At 40.9% G+C, this 23,675-nt stretch overlaps 1 protein-coding gene across 1 annotated transcript in view; it reads left to right on the forward strand.

The window, feature by feature from the left end:
• Positions 1-1,605: 1,605 nt before the first annotated feature.
• Positions 1,606-23,675, forward strand: part of EPB41L4A (erythrocyte membrane protein band 4.1 like 4A) — a 265,551-nt gene continuing 243,481 nt past the window's right edge. Inside the window, exon 1 of the mRNA XM_032274491.1 lies at positions 1,606-2,888. Within this exon, the coding sequence (XP_032130382.1) occupies positions 2,790-2,888 (99 nt within the window). The 5' untranslated portion in view covers positions 1,606-2,789. The remainder of the gene's footprint in view (positions 2,889-23,675) is intronic.

Consider the following 23,675-nt stretch of genomic DNA (forward strand, 5'->3'; position numbering starts at 1 on the left):
AGCTACTTGGGAGGCTGAGGCAGGAGAATTGCTTGAACCTGGCAGGCGGAGGTGGTAGTGAGCCGAGATCTTGCCACTGCATTCCAGCCTGGGTGACAGAGCAAGACTGTCTCAAAAAAAAAAAAAAAAAAAAAAAAAAGACAAAGTGCAGGAGGAAATCTTAAAGAGGGATGAATATACGTACTAGCTTGATTGTGGTGGTGGGTTCATGGGTGCACACTTATGTCAAAACTTATCAAATTGTATACTTCAAATTATGCAGTGTATTGTATGTAAATTATATGCAATAAAGCTATCTTTAGAAACCCTATGGAATCCTGTTGTCACTAGTAATCTCTAACTTTGTGTTAAATAGATTTTAAATTGTATTTTCTCCAGTGTCCGATAAACAAGTGGAAAAGAAAATGCTTCACCCAGGAAAGAGAATCATATGTATGAGATCTTATGACTTTGTACCTTATCTTTGTGAGGAGCTGGGAACAGAATCCCTGCCCCAGCCAAAACCCTCAGCCTTCCCATTGCCATTGGAGGTAAAAACAACAACAAACAACAACAAAAACAAAAATCAGAAATCCAAAAACCAAATCAAAGGGCTAAAAAACAGGTGACAGCAAAACTCAAAACTGGGAACTAATGACTGCTTGAAACTTTTGTTTTTGCAGCCTCAGGTGTCTTGGTTGGATATGGAGGTGAAGAATGAAATGTTATGCCATCTTTCAGTCACATTTGGTGACTGGTGTCAGGAATACTGGATTACAGGAGAGAAAAGCCTCCACAAGCAGAAATGCTAAAATCTAGCATAATAACGTGTCACCTCATAAGTGGGGTAAGACTTTGACAATAAAACAAAGTTGGACACAGAATTTGACTAGAAATTCAAAACCTGCGTCAATTTCACAGAAAACTCAGAAGATAAAATAGAGTTTTATTCACAGCCTAGGTAAAGTTCAGAACTTTATATTGTACTTCAGTGGTTGTGCTGATCCACTGTTTGGATGGGATCACAATAGCAGGAAAGGCCGAGGCTTCCTACAGAAGGTCCTTTGTGGCAAATCACTATGAGAGGAAACTCCGTCCAAGTCGCCAATTTTTCATTTCATTTCTACTGTGTTGCGGAAGCCTAGTTTTGTTCTAAGCGCGAGGTTTTAAGCAAAGTTTTTGAGCTTTAAGTAATAGAATAGTCAACTCAAAACTACGTCTGATGCCAAAGCTTTAACTCTAAAACTCAATATAGAGTTTTTTTCTGGGAGATCTCCCCTCGTGTCTCCCCCAACTGTGACTCGCATTAACTCGCTGCTGGTTCCCAGCTGGAGAGCACTGATTGCACCTGCTCCGAAGCCCAGCGGGGCTCAGCCTCTTCCGCAGCTCAACCTCAGCTGCCTGTGTACGGACATCAGGACCCACCAGGGGTCACTGCAGCTTCAGAGCTATTGTGCCCCTCAGTCCTGGATGCGGCCGACCGCGCAGAGGGCGTGGGACTGGGAACGCCGAACGGTGGAGTCCGAGCAGCACCGCGTCCTCCTCTCCCCAGCCAGCTTTCAGGTCTCCCGGGGAAACGGACGCAGCTAGCACCGGAGCGCAGCGCGCGGCTTGGGAGCGCGGACCCGCCGGCACCCCGCAGCTGGGACCTCCGCCCCGCCCTCCACCCCCCAGTTGATACCCTGCCCAAAGCGGGGCTCCCCTGCGCGGCCATCCTTGGGCTGGGTGGGGGAACCCTTCGTTCCGGGGCCTTTTGCAGACGCCTGGGCCGGGCCCAGATGCACCTGGGCTGCTTCCGCCCGGGGCGCCACCCCTCGCGCAGCCAAGAGAACTTTCCCCAGAGCCTCCGCGGCCTGGCGCGCCCAGGGCACACCCCCTCCCGCCGCGTTCCCAGCTGGGGCGTCGCTCCTCCGCCCGCAGGTCCCCGCCTCCCCGCTTGGCTGAAAGTCCTGAAGCAGCAGCGCTGCGCGCCGCAGCAGGCATTCCCGGAGGGAGAGCTTGAACTTGGCCACACTCGGCCACCCGTGATGAGCTCGGGGGTCCCCGGACGGGAGCCACGCCCCACGACGAGCTGACCTCCCCTCGCCGGTGTCGGTAAGGAGCCCGCTGCCCTTTCCGCGCCTCCCGGCTCCTCAGCGCCCAGTGCTGGGGGACGGGGTAGCTGACGGAGCGACGACCCTCGCCTCTGCCTCTGCGCGCATGGCCGGGGCGTAGTGGGTGCTCCTGACACAAAAGAAGAGACGAACGCTTCCTACTCGGCGGACCTGACCCGGGGCTGCGGGGCGGGGTCGCGGCTGGAAGTGCGCGCCGGCCCGAGACTCCGCAGGCCGTTCGGAGGCCCGGACGTCGGGGCCGCGCTCAAATCCGTGCGGCTGGACGGAGCCGCAGCGCCTCCAGGGGCTTCCAAGGCCAGGGAGGGCCTCGAATTTCCGTCCCTCCCTTTTCTTCTATCTTGACCCCATTGCCAGGAGACTTTTGTCGTCCTCAGGACTGCAGGAGGGGCCCCGCGCTCCCGTTTTCGGAGGAACCCGAGCCGCAGGATGCCTGGGGACGCGCCGCCGCCCTCGGCGCCCAGTTCCTCAGGCGCTTCACCGGCGGCTCCCGGGCGCTGACTCTCCCGGGCTTTTCCGCCCTCCTCGCTCCCGCCCCGCCGGGCGGCTAGGCGGCCCGGACCCGGACCCCGCCGGGAGTTGCTCCTCTCGCCCTCGCCAAGGCGCGGACAATAAATTAATGCGTTGCGCTTGAGGGGAGGGGCGGCTGGGCGCCTGGGTGGCAGCTTTCTCGCCTGGCTGGAGACGGCCACAACCGACATGGGCTGTTTCTGCGCTGTTCCGGAAGAATTTTACTGCGAAGTTTTGCTCCTGGATGAATCCAAGTTAACCCTCACCACCCAGCAGCAGGGTATCAAGGTGGGTGCGGCCGGGAGCGCGTTCCGGGGGTAGGCGGCGGGGCGGGCGCGGGGGTCCACCGCTTTGTCTGAGGACGGTCACCGGTGGGTCGAGGGCGGCGGCCGCGTCTCTGCACGGTGGGGAGGAGAGGCCGCTGTCCCCTGCGGGCAGGGAGAGGGTGGACGTGCCAGGGTGAGTTAACTTTGAGTTCCTTCAAAAAACAAAGTTGAGTTTGACGTCTCAGAGGCTACTCAACACACCAACTCCCAGCAGCAACCCAAAACTCTTGCCCAAACGTTTTCTCCAAAAGCCTGTGGGTCCCTCGCAGCTCTCAAAGAAGGCAGAATAGGTTATACCGGCTGCATCCCACCACAGCGTGGAAAGCACGATTTCCCTCGGTTCTGTTGAAGGCGTTTTCCTGGATAGTGTAGTTAGGAAAGTGAACTAGTTCACTCATTGAAACACATTAACGGGTAATTGTGATTATTTTGCGTGGGTTTGTAGTTGGGTAATGCTACGTTTGGACGGAAAACATTTTCTCTTTCTACAGCTACCTCGGTTTATCCCCACGTTTAAGTAAACATCTCTCAAAGCGACCCAGTAATGACTTTCCTCCTGTTTGTGGGTCATTAAAATGGAATCAACACATTAACCTAGAGAACCCAAGCAAAAAAGTAGCAGAGCCCAGCAGAGCTCCTCTTCCATACATTTGTTGAGAAGGTGTTTATGTTTATAGTGACAACCTGATCAATGCGCCTGCTTGCTTGTTTAGCTCTTACAACAATGTTAACTACGTAAACGAGACCTAAATCCGAAGCGTTTTGTTGTTTTGTTTACGTTTCTCTTTCAGTTTTAAATCACTAAGGCATTTTAGGTGAGGCAGTGGCTGAGTCGCGTGAAGGGAAACAGCTCCCCACCTCTGACATAGCTGGCCTTCTGAGAAATAGAGATCAGGCTGCCAAGTATCCTCTCTTAGTCTCTTCATCTCAGAAGTTATCTTAATGGGGTAGGCCCTGGACGTTTCCTTTTGTGAATCAGTTTTTATGTGGTTTTACGCATACTAGGATAACTATTCTTGGCTAAAAGTTTCAGCGTTGGTGTTGCCATTCTTAGTGCACAGAATTCCAATTTCATAGGTATAATTCTTTTGCAAGAGAAAGTGGAAAAATTATCGGTTAAAGCTACAAGACTGTTAACTCTTTCCTTTAGGAGATTGTTTTGAATATTGTTTCCCCAGTAATTATAACAAGCAGCATTCAATTGGATTCTCCTATGGGGTTTCCTTTCAAGACCGATAAAATACTCTTTTGAGGGAGAATGTACATTTTGTATTTTTAGCTTTTCTTTATGTTCCAAAATATTTCTCCTCTTGCCCACCCAATGGAATCAGGAAAATACTGTAACTTACAAGATGATGTTACATTCTTTGGTGTACTGAATAAAATAGGCAAAAATCACAAAAACATCCTAAATTCTAGATAATATATAGATTCTTTGTGGTGTCGAGGTAGAAACAATTGGAAAAAGGGAACTGATGATCAGATACTAAGACAACAAAGAAATCTTTTTGAAGTGCAAAGTCTAAATTATCTGGACTCTAAAGTCATCTGGAATGTGAGCTTCCTATTGAATCATGAAAGTCATGCCTGTCAGCTGTGGAGTGTGTACATTATTCTGTCAAGAGAGCAGCCAGGACTTGGGATCAAATGGAATAATTTTGTCAGAGTAACATGAATCAAAAACCCTGATCCATAATTATTTTTTATAACCCAGTGGTGCTTATCTTGTTTTACAAATAGGCTGAAAATTGGTGAGTGAGTCAAAGGCAACAGCAACTATATAATATTGTTATTTTGGATACAGGCCATATAACTAAACAATAATTTCAGCAGGCTTTCGTTGGAAATAATCATTTAACAACAGGCTTGGCCTCTGTCCTTGTCACAAAAGCATGCCACAATTATTTTGATGGCCATGTGTGTAACACAGATGTTGTCTGTGAAAGCTAACCACATTATCTTCTTTGCTACCATAAAAATGTATGTATGTGTTAAACACCTACCTATCCTTGGCGTGTACTAAATTAAATATGTTTGCATATTTATAAATGTTATAATGTATGAAAAACATATTGCATGTAGATGGTATTCAAACGTTGGATAAACACGTGTATGTTATTCTGTACATGCCTTTTAAACTTTTTCCTAACCTTCATGTATAATGGTGCATAGGTACATTGATGTATATTGCATTAATTACATAAAATTAACTTATGCTTTAGATTGTAAATGGAAAAGTAAACAGTTAATAACCCATAGTTACCATTATGGTGTTTTTCCAGGAGATAGTATACTTGGTAATTTTGATTATCACTAATTAAAGTCAAAATTAAGCAAGTAGCATCAATTAGCCTACTTTTCTCTGAAATTAACTGGAAAAATCTTTATTCTTCAAAAGCATTTTCTAACATTTGTGATTATGCTATCCCTATTCTTAGATGAAGATGCTAATTTTGCATTAAAATTGTGCACATATTTCATCTCTTAGTAGAAGTAGTTTTACTGATTCCTAAATGGTTGCTTGAGAGTTTGCTTGTGTTACTGTTAAAATAATGTACTGTGAATTAGAAAAGATTAATTATAGCAAGTTAAGGTGGAAGAAGCATGAGAGAATCTTGGTAAACATTATTTTTGTGTGTCATTTTGAAAAACAATCTTTGGATTTGTTTAAGCACCAAATTACAAATAGAAAAATTACAAAGTGATTTTTCTACAACTTAGATGTTTTTAATCGATGTTAGAAAAAAATCAATGTCACCATGAAAAGTGTTTCAGCCTGAAGACAGTTACTCATCTTATATGGTAAGATGAATATCATTTAAATGGAAAATATTTCATTTCTGTTTAAATGGAAAATAATTTTCTATTAAAAAAAAATACCGGGAAAATAAAACAGTATCTTTGTATTCCTATTAATGTTACACAGGTATTTAACTTTTTAACTTGCTTTAGGGACAACCTCTCCTTGACAGCAGAAAGTCGTATTCATGCAGTTCACAGTTTGAACCTTATCTAAGATTTCAAAACTCAAGTTTATATAAGCTGCAAGCTATTGGTTATGTATTGAGCCCTACAATAGCTTTTAGCTGTTTGTTTTTTGCTGCTATCTTTCTGGTTTGTTCAAGTAAGGATTTCTGCTTTGGTTGGTCTCAGTTGTCTGAGCAATGTTTGTTCTGGGAAACTGTTGTTGTGTCCTTTCTAATTCTCTGTGCTAAGGGAGGTAGATGACTTTCTTTTTGTTCTCTTACAAAGCAAAACTCGAATGTGGCTCAGACTGGTTTTCTAGGTTTTCATTTGATTAGCAAAAGATTTTTAGGAAAAAAAAAAAAACCTCAAGATTTGCTTATAAATTCTCAAAATTGCTGCTACAAATATGAAATAGATTAGTATTTTAATTTTGGCAAGATTTTATCCTCTTTGAGTAGTGTGATGAATATTTAGGTGCTCATTTTTCCCTGTGAATATTGATTAAATTAATGAAACCAATATGACAGTAAGATGAAAATTCCATTAACTTCTTTTAAATGGCTTTGTTAAGATATACCATACAATTCGCCCAGTTAAAGTATATAATTCATCCATTAACTGTTAAATTATGTTACTTCCCAATCATCCTGAGGTTCCTGAGGGAATACTGTGAGTCAGTTTCGATGCTTTGATCAGAAACTTGCTAATAAGCTAGAAAAACAATCATAAGGCAAAGGCTTAAATTCTATGCATCTCACTTACCAAAAATTATAATTTGCATTCCATTTGGACCAATAAATAAAATATCTCAGAAGACTGGAAAAAAATGAAAAGCAATAGTTTCACAAATTATATTAAGTTTATATGTGAATACTCATATCTTTTGGTATCAGCCAGTGAACCTACTGAGTCAGGAACCATATAAACATAGGTTGAAGCAAGTAATCACACACCAACATTTAACATAAAATTCACCATGGGTCTTGATCGGGTATTAAATTAGATGCGACTGGGCTAGAAAGTGTCTTTCCTCCATACCACATCCAGTTTTCTAAAATTCAGATGTGACATACAAGTTCTGGCTGCATAAGATGAACTATGTATAAATAGCCCCTCAGTTTTACAGTAAATTTTTTCCTTGAAAAAAAAAATTAAAAAGCTTTTTTATCATCCACAACATGAATGTGATTTAATAATTGTTTAAGGGGGAAAGCATTGTTTGTTACCTCCAATAGCTTATGGCTGTCTTTCTGGTATTCTTGGTTGATAGCGAACTACACTTTTTGCAATCCAGTTACTGTGTGTGTTCTTGAATTCTGTATTGGTAAGCTTGAACTATTTTAAACTCCCTGTGGGAATTTATCCTGTCCCCTGTAGGGTACTTAGCAACACTCCCTGCCTCCTCTCACCAGATACCAGTAGAACCTCTTTTCCAATAATGACAACCAAAAATGTCCCCAGATGTTGCCAGATGTTTCCTGATGGGTATAATCACCCTTTGTTGAGAACCACTATCATAGAGGATAGCAGCTTCCTTTGTTCTTATGTCTTTGTTGCACAGTTTCTACGTTGAATGCAGGGTAACTTTTAGATGCCTTGTATTTTTTCTTTACTTCCCTCTCTTTTGGAGTGGTGAGTTGTTTACCTCATATTCAGTGAAAACAATATGGTATCTTTATCTTGCTTCATATTCAAATATCTTTACACTTGCTTCATATCTTTATACACAGAACAATACCTGCTGTGATTAAAAGCATAGGCTCTGGAGTCAGATTACCTGGGTTTAAAGTTTGGCACCACTAATTACTTAGTAGCTGACTCTTTTCTGAGTTTCAGTTTCCCCATCTGTAAAATGGAGAGAAATGATGTACAGTATTCACCTTCTACATTCATGCTGTTTTGCATGTGATAAGCCCCCGGAAAATTTTAACTTTATTTCATCTCCCTTCCTTTTCCCCTTGTTGTAGTGGCCCATTCCTTCCTAGAGATAAAGTCCAAACTGCATTGTTTGACTTAGCTCCTTACCTGATCCAGCCCTGCCTTTCTAGGTGACTTGCCCTCTAGGTATGCAGAAACTACTCACAGTTTCCCAAATATTCCAGATTGTTTTGAGACTTTATGCATGAGATTTGTATCCCCTTTTGTCTTTCCCTAAACACATCCTTAGCTGAACCATCCTTGAATCAAGTGTCCCATCTGCTAGGCAACCTTCACTTCTGCCTGACCAGGCAGAGGTAGGTGCCTGTTTGTGTCTTACACATTCCTGTTACAGCGACTGTCACATTGCATGCATTATTTCTGGACACATCTGTATCCTCCAGCAACTTGTGAGCTCCTACCTGTGATCCCCAGGAGTCAGAGCTGTATGCTTCATGTAGTAGATGCTTATTAACTATAATTTGAGAGAAGAATGAGTGGAGTGTTGGAATAGGCTATATTGAAAATCTTCTAGATAATGGGGTTCCTTTGCCATTTTATTTTTACTAGAAAAGACCCTAGAATAAAGTGAATCACACTGTGAAAAATCTGTTGCCAAGATACTCTAATTTTTATGTTGATAATGGGTAGAAAATGAGATGGTGCAGTGGACTTAATGCATGCAGTACATTGAAAAGCTGACTAGCAGCTATTTCAGAAAACACGAATCACACCATTTTTGTATGTTGTAAGTACCAAGTCTTTCTCTTTTAAATTTAATGCTCCCCTTTCAACCTGAGTCTTTCGGAAGAAGAGCATATTTCCCAATGGAAAATAGATCCTTACATTTGAGTGACTTTTCTTCCTTGTCTCCTATTCTTTAAACTGTCTTAGAACTATATTGGTTGGTTTTACAGTGGGGGTTTATGCTGTTGTAAACCAGCACTGTAATTTTTAATCTTGCTGAACCACCTGTCTTACTCTTGAAGCTGCATAAACCTAATCTGACACTGCTCTAAGACTTAGTGGATAAAATGGCGTAAATAAGTTAAATATTGGGTTTTTATGAAAAAATTATGTTTTTCATTCTGATGCAAAGTGCATTTGTCTGCAGGCCTGTTGTAAACATGACAAGTCAGAGATGAAACTGGTTGCATCTATGGCTCCTGCCTTTCTGAGATTGGCTGCCTTGATTCAGCTTTATCTCTGACAAATTTAGTCACATCTGAAGCTCCTGCATATCGCTCCTGGTCATCCTGCTTTGGGTTGTGATGACTAACTGCCATTTGTTTCTGCACTGTAAGTTTTGTTTCTACATTTCATATATTAAGATTAAACCAGGCACCTGTTATCACATGTCCTGGGCATAGACTACGTGTGCTAAATTCAGGAACTAGTCAGTTTACTTTGTGACTCAAAAGCTTTGTAAGTTCAATTTAGAGTGTCTGTACCATTCTTAAAAATGTGGATTGCATTCCTGTGTCCCCTGAGCCATGTATGTATTCCCTGTGCTCTTTTTTTAGGTGAAATAGTCGTTTTTCCTTAATGTTGCCTATTGTTAATCTGTTTCTCTATAACTAAACACTCTTGCAAAGAGATTCCTCAGGAGCTGGAATGGTTCCTCCAGAGGCTGTCTTGATAATCACTGAAGATACAAAAGGCCCAGCAGCCCTTCCAAAATGTGTGAGAAGTTTGTTTTCCAGCAGAGAATATTGACATGACAAGAGGAAGTTAGAACAAGGGAGATGGGGACAGGCAAGGAAAATGGAGAAGTGCTGAGCGATAGCTCAGACAGACAATAACCAAAAGGTCAGATGGCAAAGGCAGAATCAGCCAACTGAGACTGCAGAGGGAACCACATGCTGCTGCAGCGTATTGTTTAGGAATGACACCTTCTGAGCCCTTAGGAAAGCATATTTAGTAATGCCTAGTCTTCAGCTTGTGGGGACAGTGTTCCAGAGGTTGATTTGAAAATGCTTTCTTTAGGGAACAGTGGTGTGCATGAGTGAGGATCAGGTTGCTGAGCTAGCCCATAGAAACCATTTGAGTTGTTAAATCACTCACCCATGTTGACCTTCATCAGACCTGTGTTTGAGAAGCAGGTTTGGAACCTCTACTGCCTTAATTGCAGCTTGTCAAAAAAGAGGATGGTTTTTCTCTGCCATCCTCACTGCTTATGACTTAGTTTGGCCCTTTCACCTGATCCAGACTCCTAACGGGAGTCTAACTTGTACATGATTCTTCAGAGCAACATAATTTATAGTAGCCTTCTCAATTTCTTATTTAATTTTTAAAACAGCTTTATTGACATATAAATTGTGTGCTGTACAATTTACCCATTTAAATTGTCCAATTCAGTGGTTTTTCATATATTTATGGAATTGTGCAACCATCACCGCAATCAAGTTTATAAGGTTTTCATTTCTGGAGAAAGAAACTACATACCTGTTATCAGTCATTCCCCATTTCCTTCCAACTTCCCATCCCCCACACCCCCACCACTATGTGACCGCTAATCTTTCTGTGTCTATAGCTTTGTGTATTCTGAACATTTCATATAAATGGGTTCATATGATATGTAGTATTTTGTGAATGTCTTCCTTCACTTGGAGTAATGTTTTCAAGATTCATTCACAATGTAGCACGCATCAGTACTTTGTCTATTTATTGCAGAAAAATAGTCCATTGTATGGATATACTATATTTTATCTTTCATCAGTTGATGGTTATTTACACTGTTTGGCTATTATAAATAATGTTGCTCTGAAGAATCATGTACAAGTTTTTTGTATGGACATATGTTCTCATTTAATTTAATAATGTTTTAATTTCTCTTGTGTATATACTTAAGAGTGGAATTGCTGTGTCATAAAGTTTAACAGTTTGACGAGCTGCCAAACTGTTTTCCACAGTAACTTCATCATTTTGTATAAGGGTTCTAATTTCTCCACATTCTCACTAGCACTTGTTATAAATCTGTCATTTTTATTATTATCATCCTGTTGAGTGTTGAAGTAGCATCTTATTGTGTTATTTGAATTTTTCCCTGGTGACTAACGATGTTGATCATCTTTTCTTGTGCTTATTGGCTTTTTTTCTTTTTTTGAGACAGGGTCTTGCTATGTTGCTCAGGCTGGTCTTGAAGTCCTGGCCTCAGCTGATTCTCCCAAAGTGTTGGGATTACAGGCATGAGCCACTGCACCTGGCCTTATTGGTTATTTGTGTATCTTCTTTGGAGAAGTGTCTATTTACATTGTTTGCCAGTTTTTAAAACTGGTTTGTCTTTTTGAGTATAAGAATTTAAAAAAAAATCCAAATGCAAGTTCCTTATCAGATTTTAATTTGCAAATATTTTCTCCCATTTGGGTCATCTTTATACTTTAAGTGTTCCTTATATACCCACAAATTTTTGATTTTGATGAAGTGCAATTTATCTATGTATTTTTTCTTCTTGTGCTTTTGGTGTCATATCTGAAAAACCATTGCCTAACCTAAGGCCTGAAGATTTACTCTTACGTTTTCTTTTAAGATTTCTATAGCCTTAGGTCTTACATTTAGGTCTGTGACCCATTCGTTGTTTGCTCGTGGATATCCGGTTGTCTCAGCACCATTTGTTAAAAAGACGATTTTTTTTTCCATTGAATTGTCCTGGGACCCTTATAAAAAAAAGTCAATGAACAATAAATGTGAGGAGTTATCTCTGGGCTCTCAATTCTATCCCATTGATTTACATGACTATATTTGTGCATCTTGTTTATTTTTACTAGTTCCTTAGTAATATAGATGTGGGTAATTCAACAGAGAAAACATTCCTAGTTAAAACATTTAATATTTTGAGAAAAATTTTCTGTAAACTTCCTGGGAGCAGTGACACTGTGTATTTTGCACACTGTTAAATCTTCAAGAACCTAAAAGAATGCCAGGCACATGGTGGTGCTCAGTAAATATTTGTCACAAGACTGATTGAAGGATTGCTTTAGTCATGCTGCTGCTATTGCTTTTGTAACTTAAAACTGTGCTTGAATATTTAGATTTTCAAAATGTTTCCTTACAAACTCTGAGTGTTGTTATTTATGTTCTGTTGAGGATTTGCTTTTGGTTCTTGTGGCTTTTTCTGTAAATCACTTGGTGGAAGACTGGAAAAAAGGGTATTTGCATTAGGTTTTATGAATAATTTTTTTGGTAGGTTTGACATGTGAAGATGTTAGAAAAATTAATGTCATTTAAATATGCATGGATTTTCATCTGTTATCTTGAAACGTATTTAGCAGATGTTAGAGTGCAATGTGCGTTGATTTCCTACAGGAAATAACGTAGACAGCTAGAAGACTGCTTCTGAACACACACACTCTTCCCAACTCCATGACTTCCTTTCAGCCTTGAACTTTGGGGATTTCTAGCAGGATTGTAGGTTAAAGCCTTTGGAGCAGCTGTGGCTTTATGGAATTGGACTGCAATCTTCTATGACTGAGGGAAATTGTAGCAAATCTAAGTGGTATCAAAACTGGCATAATATAAGCTTTACAGTCTTTTCTGGATTGCACGTTAAAAGTCAGTAGTATTCAAACATTTGAAAAATCCCAATAGACGTGTGAGCTACAGCTCCCTTTGTCAAGAGAATCTCAAGCATTCAGAATCTCGATAATACCCTAGCATCGCAAAATGTTTCATATGAACTCATTTCTGCTTGTCATTGCTTTTTCCTGTCAGCCACTCATGCTTTTGGCCAGTAGTTCTACTGTCTGATCCTCTGCACCAAAGCATGCAGTCCTATATCCTCAGTTAATTCAGCCCCACGATGCTGCCTAAAATGCAGCAGACAGTGAGGGCGAGAGCATGGAAGAGCTGACATAATTACAACAGACTGGATTTCACTTACGATAGAAAGTTAGACCTGACATGGACATTTGGAATCATCTAATCCAGCCCACACTTTCGACAGGGGAGGGAACAGAGACCCAACACGTGGGCCTAGACTCTTTTCTCTAGTTTTTCTCCTGATTCTTTTTTTGGTGTTCACTCACTCCGTTTCTTTGCAGCATGGAAGGGACTGACTGAGAACTGATCATACAGGCAGAAGTCAGAATTTACTGAACATCATGTAGATTCACTGCCAATCCAATCACCCTCCATGCTCCTAACTCCCCCTTGTCTTCTCCTCACCCCAGCCCTTAAATTAAGGCTTCTCAGGCCTCTGATCTGTTCCTGTTACCTTCTGCAGTCTTAGCATTTGGATTTGTGGAACTCTTCCTGTTTCTATGAGGGAGAATGTCTTCTCCTCGAGGGAAGCTTTAAAAAAAAATTACCTAAGAGATCGCTTGTGTGGAATTTCTTTTCAGAATGGTACTTACTGCACTGCATTTTAATTTTTAGTATTAGAGCTTATATCACTGAGTGTTTCCTTCGTCTTTATTTTGTAAAGCCCTTTCCCTGAGTTCTTAAAGTTCCATGCTGCATATCTCTCCAGGAAACAAAATTAAAAACTGATTAGTGACCCTTCTTATTGCCTGAGGAAGGGTGCAGAGAAGAAAGCAGAAAGATAAAATTGCTCTTTTGTTGAAAGGTTTCAGATGGGCCCATCATCAAGAGGCTAATAGATCTTCTCCCTTGATAATGATTATTTTGTGCTTCTGCTGCTGTTTATAAGGGCACTTGGAGGATGTGCAAATTTTCCAGAATTCCTTAGAGAGCCAGCTTTTTTTTCTTTCAGACACTGTTTTTACATCATGTTCTCTAGTAGTTATTTGAAGATAAATAGGTTTTGGGTGTGAGGGTATATTGGGGTCTGGACCAATGCTATGGGACTGTAATTGTAGTTTTGGATTTGTGAACTCAATTCTACAAGAATATATTCAGCGCTTATTGTGTACCCAGTAGCATTCAGGATTTCTGGTGGGGGTAATGAAATAAAGGGAGGGCTCTTGCTTGTAGAAGTTTAACTGTCAGATGGAAAGGCAAACATTTACTTATAAAACAAAAGAGCATAACATGGGACAATTTATAATCAAGTTGGCCTTATGTGGCAGAGATTCTTAAGAGGTAAAGAAATTCTTACAAGGAATTGTTTCTTTTATGCCAAGGTGAGGTTAATCAGGAAAGGCGTTTTAGAAAAAGTGAATACAGGTTGAACCATGCCTAATCTGAAACGCTTGTGGTTGGTTGTGTTTCAAGATCTAAAACATTTCAGATTCTAGGGTGGTAAAATAGTATATGTGTTATGTAGCATTCCTGATTAGCTCTGGGAGGCATCTCATAAAACAAGTACATAAAGTGGATATTCACAAAAATGGAGGCAAATAGATACTATAAGTAGCCGTACACTAGTTTTTACAAATATTCCTCCTGTGTAATTATTGGTGTGTGGCAAATTATGGACAAAACTTAGCAACTTTTACATCATGTTCTCATAAAAGAACCAGTATTTATTGTGCACAATTTCTGTGGATCTGGCATCCAGGAGCCCTTTGCTGGAGGATTCTGGTTCTGTCTCTCTCCTGAAATTGCACTCAAGCTGTGGCTGAGGCATCAGTGATCTGGAAATGGTGGATATGGGCAGGCCTCAGTTCCTCACTGGCTTTCAGTAGAATGCCATAGGTCCTCAGCATGTGGGCTGCTCTGTAGGCTCCCGAGTGTCTTTCCAATATCGCAGCTGGTCTCCCTCCATGGAAAGTGACCCAGGAAAGTGTGAGAGAATGTGAGCCCAAGACAGAAGCCACAGTCTTTTATAACATCTTGTCACTTCTGCTGTAATTTGTTGGTCACACTACTGAACCTCAGTGTGGGAGAGGACTAAACACGGGTATGAAAGCAAGGGCTCCCTGGGAGCCATCTGAAGACTCACTACCATAGTCCTTAGATGAGTTTTGGCATCAAACTTAAGATAAAACTTTCAGTTTTCCTGTCTTTTTGGATTTTAGATTTGGAAAAGAGATTGTGGATTTATATAGACTTTGGCCTCCTGAAAGTGAGGCCTTGTGAGGATGGACTGTGTCTCTGAAAGCCATGCAGGATGGAGAGGTAGCATAAACATAGAGAAGTGAGTTTTGTGGAGGAGGATGTGGAATCTGGGGAGTGCTTGAAATAGCAGTCCTCCTATGTGCCAGGCACTGTACTTGATGCAGGGAGTGAAAAGGTGAATTAGATTGCTTTTAACCCTCTGGAACTTAAATCTAGAGTTATGCTTTGAGAAATAATCAGTGCTTGATGAAAATACTTTTCATTGAGTGTCTACAATAAGAAAGACCATCTATGTAGTGGAAGAAGGAGAGAATATAGACTTCGAATATCTGGATTCTGCTTCCAACTCCTTCATTTCCTAGCTTGGAGAAGTCACTTAATGTTTTGTAGTCACAGTTCATCCATTTGTAAAATTAAGCTTATGCTTAAATCCCATTAATATGACAGGTACTGGGAGGCTCAAGGGAGATAATGGTTGAAAAAACTTACAAAATGTTAAGGTGTCATAGAGTTATAAAAATTATTATCTTGTGGCTCCATCATTTACTCACTATTGGTGAGTTATTTAACTCCGTGCCTCAGTTTTATCATCAGTGAAATGAGGATAATAACTCTACCTACTTCACAGTTTGTTGTGAGAGTTGAATTAAATAGTACATGTAAGGGCTTAGAATAGTGCCTAGCACATGATAACAAGGTAAATGTCAAATGTGTGTTAGTTGCCATTATTATATAGTCATATAATGCCATGCCTCATGAGAGATTATAGAGCTAGATAGTGCTGTGCCTTATGGGAGGTGAAATCATGACTTAGAATGTCCTTAGACATAGGTTCTAAACAACAAAGCAGCAGGCAGTTTTTCTTAGAAGGCTTTTTACTATTTTCACTTGCATTTACTGATTAGAAAACTGATTTACTGGGTTGAACAGAGCTTACTTTGAAAATAACCAGCATTCTCTCTTTTTTTCTTCTTCCTCCTTTTTTGATGTCAGCTTTCATGTTGGGCACGGTGGCTCATTCCTATAATCCCAGCACTGTGGGAGGCTGAGGCAGGTGGATCACGAGGTCAAGAGATTGAGACCATCCTGGCCAATATGGTGAAACCCCGTCTCTACTAAAAAATACAAAAATTAGCTGTGCGTGGTGGCACATGTCTATAGTCCCAGCATCTCCAGAGGATGAGGCAGGAGAATTGCTGGAACCCAGGAGGTGGAAGTTGCAGTGAGCCAAGATCACACCACTGCACTCCAGGCTGGCACTTGGTGACAGAGCAAGACTCTGTCTCAAAAAAAACAAAAACAAAAACAAAAACAAAAAAACTGATTTACTGTGTTGAACAGAGCTTACTTTGAAAACAACCAGCATTCCCTTTTTTTCTTCTTCCTCCTTTTTTGATGTCAACTTTTATTTACAGCTTTTCAGATTTTTGGAGGTCATAGCTGAAAATAACCCCTTTGTATTTACAGTAGAATAGTGGTCAAGAATGAACTGATCAGCGTGCTTGCCCAAGCATAAAGAGGTACATTTAATTTAGATAACCTTGTTCACTTGATGAAGATGTGTTTCAAAATTGAAGCTTAGGCCTCATGTAGTACCTTACACTTGTGATCCCAGCACTTTGGGAGGCTGAGGTGTGAGGATCACTAAGCCCAGGAGTTTGAGACCAGGATGGACAACACAGTGAGACCCCCATCTCTACAAAATAAAAACAACTAGCCAGCACGGTGGTGTGAGTCTGTAGTCCTAGCTACTCTATAGGCTGAGGTGGGGGCATTGCTTGAGTCCAGGAGTTAGAGGTTGCAGTGAGCTCCACTGCACTCCAGCCTGGGTGAGAGTGAGACTCTGTCACTAAAGAAAAAACGTCAAGCTTAGATTTGGGAACCCAACAGGATTTACTAATTAAAATTCCTTATAGTAGGAAATTATATGTCAAAAAAGGAGACTTACAGTTCTGTTAATTTCAGTGATGAAGACATTAAGGTAATTATGATTTATCCTTTGTAAGAATCTGACTTGCCTTTTTTTGCTGAGGATTGTGAGAACCTTGATAAATAATTATTTCCTAAAAATCTTTGTTCAACAAACCCAGAAGAACTTTCTCCTACACTACCTTAATCCATTACATGCACTGGGTTAGCAGGTTGTGACAGTGTCATAGAAAGAGACCCAGATTCCCGAAGAATAGCTATAAAGGAAACCAGACTCCAGGCTGACAGTGGATCAATCCCCTTAGGGCACAGATTTTCTTTGTGATTGGGGATGAAAAAACTTGAGCTTCCTTGTATGTGTTCAGGTGAAAAATCCTTGGTTTTTTTCCTACTTAAAAATGCTGAGGCTTTTTGTGTGTGTGTGTGTGTGTGTGTGTGTGTTTGTGAACTAGAGGGAGAAAAATAAGTGACCTGACATTTAAATACCATATTAATATTTGAGTCATTTGTGTTTAAGAGTAAACATATGAATAACTGCTCTCTGGGAAACCTTTATCTTCCTTTTAAATATTGTTCTCAAAAGATGAACACTATTTATGTATTGAAACATTTTCTTGAAGTATGAAAATTGAGGTACTAAAAACAGGTGTGTATTCAAGAAGATATGCCTTGCTTTACTAAAAAGATTTTTTTTTAAAGTTTTGCTGTAAACTGATTCATGTTTTGAAATGTTTCGCATTTGGTGTCATAGAAAAGTTGAAAAGGAGGCAACGATTTTTTTTCTCCCCTAGGGAGGGGTGGTGATTTTATGTGATAAATGTCTATAGTGCCAAGCCTTCCATGTACTTTTCCCCATGCTTTTTCTTTTTCTTTTTTTAAAGGGCCATGCTAATCTCTGTATATTCCAATTTTAGTTTATGTGCTGCTGAAGCAAGCACTCCCATGCTTTTTTACTTGCTGCAGTAACCGCTGAGTTGACCAAAGTCATGTTCCTAACAAAGGCTTCTGTGGTTTTCAGCGCAAAGTAGAAGACAGGCATTCCTCTGTTTTGGTTTTACCAGTTGTATTAGTCTGTGCTTGTATTGCTATAAAGAACTTTCTGAGACTGGATTAAAACAAAAAAGAGGTTTATTTGGCTCACAGTTCTGCAGGCTGTGCAGGAAGCATGGCTGGAGGAACCCTCAGGAAACTTAAAATCCTGGCGGAAGGTGAAGGGGAAGCGGGTACATCCTAGGTGGCTAGAGCAGGAAGAAAAGAGTGAAGGGGAGGTGCTACACACTTTTAAACAACCAGGCAGAACTCACTATCATGAGAATGGCAAGAGAGAAATTTGTCCCCAGGATCCAGTCACCTCCCACCACGCCCCTCCTCCAACCCTGGGGATTACAATTGGAGGTAAGAGTTGGACAGGGACACAGATCCAAAGTACATCAGTGGTATGTGTTTTTACCTTCATCTGCAAGTGGCTAATTTATTGCTTTCTGCCTAAGATTGGGGTTAAAAAGTGATAAAAAGTGCACCATTTTCCCCTGTGTTTAATACATTTTGTTGCTCTGAGTGGAATTCATGGCTTATTAGGCATGCCAAGTAGCTAGTTTTCTAAGCATGCTCAACCAAAAATGACCAGTAAAAATTGCTTGGGGTGACTGGTGTGTCTTGAGGTCTTAACTGCATGCACCTGTCATTGTTTGGCTCTCATTTTAGCTAATCTCTTCTCCATGGAGGAGTCATTGACACTAGTTGGGTCAATTCTGCATTTCTTGGGTTAGATTGTGTTCAATTTCTATTGTAGATGGGAAAAGGGTGAGAGCCAGCCAATAAAGACACAATTACTTGGAAATATCTGTAATTTTTTATAATACTTACCAATAGATTTTATACTACTACTTAAATTAAGACATTTGGATGGAGAATAGAGCATATGCAATCCACATACATATTTACTATCATGATTCTGATATTTTTGGTGTATCAGTTCACATGGGGGAAACATTTTAAAAAATTCTTTAAAACTAAAAGAACATTGAGAATTAGTTTCTTCTTATGCAGGAACTTTTAGTTCTTTCACTGAGTAAAGGATGAGGCAGAATTCCTTAGATCCTGGCTAGTGAATATGTTAAATGCATGTTTGATGCAAGTGTTTGATGATTAGAACAGATGGCCAAGCTTTTTTCTAGCTCTGAAGGTCTGCTGTATGTGTCTAATGTGGCTGTGGTGATGGGCTAGTTTTCAAACCTGGCCGTAGAGTCTGTGGTTTACTAACTTTTTATTACTCAGGTACTACAGATAAATGTGGCTTTTTCAGTTCTACTCATAGATAGGGGACAGATAGGGGCCAGGAAAATCAGTGAAATTTCCTATTTACAACAACTTGGATGCTTGTTCGTTAAGGAAAGAAGAACGAAGCTGTTCTTTCTTGGACTCATGAGTATTTTAATTTTTTAATGACTTCATTTTTTTTGGACATGATTGTTTTCTTCATTAGTGCTACTTTATAGAGTAAGACCATATGTAGTTAAAAGTTGTCTAGAGGAAAAGGGAGCCAGTCAATTTCATGGAAGTTTTAACAGTGCTCGCACTCAGATATTTTCTGTCTCCATGTGATATGAAACACCCAGTGGTGTTCAAGTAAATGTTAATACTTTTGCTTTCTTGACACTAGTCAGGCCATTGTGGGAGATACAAAATGAACATACATGAAATTGCAACTAAATTGATACAGTTTGGATATTTATTATTAAAATCTCATGTTGAGTTTTAATCTCCAATACTGGAGGTGGGGTCTGGTTGGAGGTATGTGGGTCATGGGGCTGGATCCCTCATGCCTTGGTCCTGTCTTTGCATTAGTGAATGAGTTCTCACAAGATCTGGACATTTAAAAGTGTGTGGCACCTCCCCCTGTTACTCTTTCTCTTTTGCTCATGTTCCTACTGTGTGATCTGCCTGCTCCCCCTTTGCCTTCCACCATGAGTAAAAGCTTCCTAAGGCCTCCCCAGAAGCCAAGTAGATGCTGCATCATGCTTGTACAGCCCGCAGAACTATAAGCTAATGAAACCTCTTTTTTTATAAATGACCTAGTGAAATGGTTTGGCTCTGTGTTCCCACCCAAATCTCACCTTGAATTGTAATCTCCATGTGTTGTGGTAGGGACCTTGTAGGAGGTGATTGGATCATGAGGGTGGTTTTCCCGTGCTGTTCTCTTGATAGTGAGTTCTCATGAGATCTGATGATTTAAGTGTTTGACCGTTCTCTCCATCCCTCTCACGTTCTCCTTGTATAGAAGGTGCCTGCTTCCCTTTCAGCCATGATTGTAAGTTTGCTGAGGCCTCCCCAGCCAAACTTTCTTTGGAGAGAACTGCCAAACACTTTTAAATCATCAGATCTCATGATAACTCACTCACTATCAAGAGAACAGCATGGGAAAACCACCCTCATGATCCAATCACCTCCTACAAGGTCCCTACCACAACACATGGAGATTACAATTCAAGGAACTATGAGTTAAGTAAGCCTCTTTCTTTCATAAATTATCCAGTCTCAGGTAGTTCTTTATAGCAGTGTGAAAACAGACCAACACACCCAGTCTTAGATATTTTTTAAATTATATTTTATGTGCTAGGGTACATGTGCATAACATGCAGGTTTGTTACACAGGTATAAATGTGCCATGGTGGTTTCCTGCACCCTTCCAGCCGTCATCTACATTAGGTATTTCTCCTAATGGTATCCCTCCCCCCATACCCCACCCCCTGGCCAGCCCTAGTGTGTGATGTTCCCCTCACTGTGTCCATGAGTTCTCATTTTTCAACTCCCACCTATAAGTGAGAACATGCAGTGTTTGGTTTTCTGTTCTTGTGTTAGTTTGCTGAGAATGATGGTTTCCAGCTTCATCCATGTCCCTGCAAAGGACATGAACTCATCCCTTTTTATGGCTGCATAGTATTCCATGGTATACATGTGCTTTCTTTGTACAGTCTGTCATTGATGGGCATTTGGGCTGGTTCCAAGTCTTTGCTATTGTGAACAGTACCACATTAAACATACGCATGCATGTGTCTTTATAGTAGAGTGATTTATAATCTTTTGGGTATATACCCAGTAATGGGATTGCTGGGTCAAATGGTATTTCTGTTTCTAGATCCTAGAGGAATCTCCACACTGTCTTCCACAATTGTTGAACTAATTTACACTCCAACCAGCAGTCTAAAAGTGTTCACATTTCTCCACATCCTCTCCAGCATCTGTTGTCTCCTGACTTTTTAATCAACACATTCTAACTGGCATGAGATAGCTTCTCATTGTGGTTTTGATTTGCATTTCTCTGATGACCAGTGATGATGAGCATTTTTTCATATATCTGTTGGCTGCATAAGTGTCTTCTTTGGAGAAGTGTCTGTTCATATCCTTCAACTTTGTGATGGGGTGGTTTGTTTTTTTCTTGTAAATTTATTTGTAGATTCTGGATATTAGTCCTTTGTTAGATGGGTAGATTGCAAAAATTTTCTCCCATTCTGTAGGTTGCCTGTTCATGCCAATGATAATTTCTTTTGCTGTGTAGAAGCTCTTTAGTTAAATTAGATCCCATTTGTCAATTTTGGCTTTTGTGGCAATTGCTTTTGGTGTTTGAGTAATGAAGTCTTTGCCTGTGTTTATGTCCTGAATGGTATTGCCTAGGTTTTCTTCTAGAGTTTTTATAGTTTTAGGTCTTATGTTTAAGTCTTTAATCCATCTTGAGTTAATTTTTGCAGAAGGTGTAAGGAAAGGATCCAGTTTCAGCTTTCTGCATATGAATAGCCAGTTTTCCCAACACTATTTATTAAATAGGGAATCCTTTCCACATTGCTTGTTATAGCAATGCAAGAACAGCCTAACACATAAATGTAATCTAGACCTGGTAGTGTGATACTGAACCAGTGGGAGACATGAGGGACTCATGGAGAAGTGTCTGGAATTTGACTTTGAAGGATTAGTCAGAGGGGGTGAAGGGATGCCCACTTGAGCTCCTGGGTCAGTGAGCTGCTGGCTGAGCCCAGAGGCAAAGAGTAATATCCACTTGCATACAGTTGGTGTTACTAGGTAGATGAAGGACCTAAAGCCATTAAGGGAATTTAAGACCCAGGTGTGTGATAGGTCAAAGCACAGGAGAACCCTGCTGCTATTTAAGGAAATTATACTGGCAGTTACCACCTGCAGTCTGGATTAGAGCTTTGGAGAACCTGGAGTCTGAGAAAGTGTTAGTGAGTGGTGATGAGAGCTGGAATTAAGCAGTGAAAGTGGAATAGAGAAAAAAAGATAGTGAGGATGTTTTGGATAGTCCGTTCTTTAAACAGATATGTTTTAAGAACCTTCTAGGTGCCAGACACTGGGCTGGGCCCTGGATGTAGCCATGAAGCCACCTGACAGACACACTGCCTCCCAGTGTGGAGCTTACAACTTAGTGGCGAACGTGGATGTCACGATTACACAGGTTTGGGAGGAAATGGTTGTGGTGACATGAGAGTATACAACAGGGGAATCTGATAGAATGGGAGGGGAGCTTTCCTTAGAATGTGATGTTTGGGCTGAATGGGGCTGACAGTTCAAGGCAGAGGGAGCAACCTGTGCAAAGGCCCTGAGGCAGAAGCAGAAAGAACCCAGTGTGGCTGGGGCGTAGTCAGGAGGAGAAAGGAAAGACCCGGTGATATGTGATGATCATAGTGAGGGGGAGGGTGTATTGAGAGGAATATTGGTGGAAACTGGGTGGTTTTAGATGGTTTGATTTTGGCGAGAGTGATGGATTCACTGCTCTGCACGTTAGCCTTACAGTGTACATTTATTGGGTGAATACCTCTTTTAACATGGGGCTAACCTCTCATTTCTCTGGTTCTAATTAAGATATTACTGTCATTTTTTTTTTTTTTTAAAGGATAGACTCCCATTAGCTTCTTTCAGAAAACATCCTGGCAGTGAAGGAAAGGTTGCTAAGGCCCTGGACGTGTCACCTTTCAAGTGACATATCCGTATACATTTCACTCAGGGCCTATGAACTCAAGTAAGATTGGTAACCTTATTTTGTTAATATTCAAAGGGGTTAGTTGATCTGATACCTGAGTCTATAGCAAAGACAGGCTGGGAGGACCTCAGGTGAAAGAAAGAAAACCAATGATCTAGACTGGGCATGGTGGCTCATGCCTGTAATCCCAGCATTTAGGGAGGCCTATGCAGGTAGATAACTTGAGCTCAGGAGTTTGAGACCTGGGCCACATGACAAAACCTTGTCTCTACTAAAAATACAAAAAATTAGCCAGGTGTGGTGGTGCATGCCTGTAGTCCCAGATCCTCAGAAGGCTGAGGCATGAGAATTGCTTGAACCTGGGAGGCAGAGGTCGCAGTGAGCCGAGATCATGCCACTGCACTGTAGCCTGGGTGACGGACCGATACTCTTAAAAACAAAAAAGAAAAACCATGTTCTAAAGAAGCATTTATTATGGGCTGTTTATTGTGGAGGCTGATAGCCCTTCACTCTTACTAACTGCTGAGGATAGCGATTTGGTAGGCCTAGGGAAACGAAACGAGAATCCTAAAAAAAGAAAAAATTCTTGTGTTTTCCAACATTGGAAAAAAAATTTTTTTATATTGAATGATTATTCTTATACAGTGAATGGGTTGGACTAAGTAATTTCTAAGGCTACCTTCCATCTCCAAAGCTGTGTGATCCTGGTCCTGTCTACATGCTGTGCTTTGGCCAGTTTGTTTTATGCATCATTGTATGAACATGTTGTGTGCATTTTTTAGCTTAGTGGCTTAGCTTACGATTATCTCAACCTGAGTACCCTAGAAGGGAGATTTCTGGGTCTAAGTGCATGGAAATTTTTAAGGCTCTTGATATGTAGGGCCAGATGTTTTCTAGGCAAGAAAAATGGTTAATGGTTAGTTTTTTGAGCTAGGAAAGCTGCAGTCAAATCCTTGACCTGCCACGTACTAGCCATGTGATTGAGGA

This window comes from Sapajus apella, unplaced genomic scaffold, assembly GCF_009761245.1.
Source record: "Sapajus apella isolate SASKATOON/1434 unplaced genomic scaffold, GSC_monkey_1.0 scaffold1, whole genome shotgun sequence".
Lineage (NCBI taxonomy): Eukaryota > Metazoa > Chordata > Mammalia > Primates > Cebidae > Sapajus > Sapajus apella.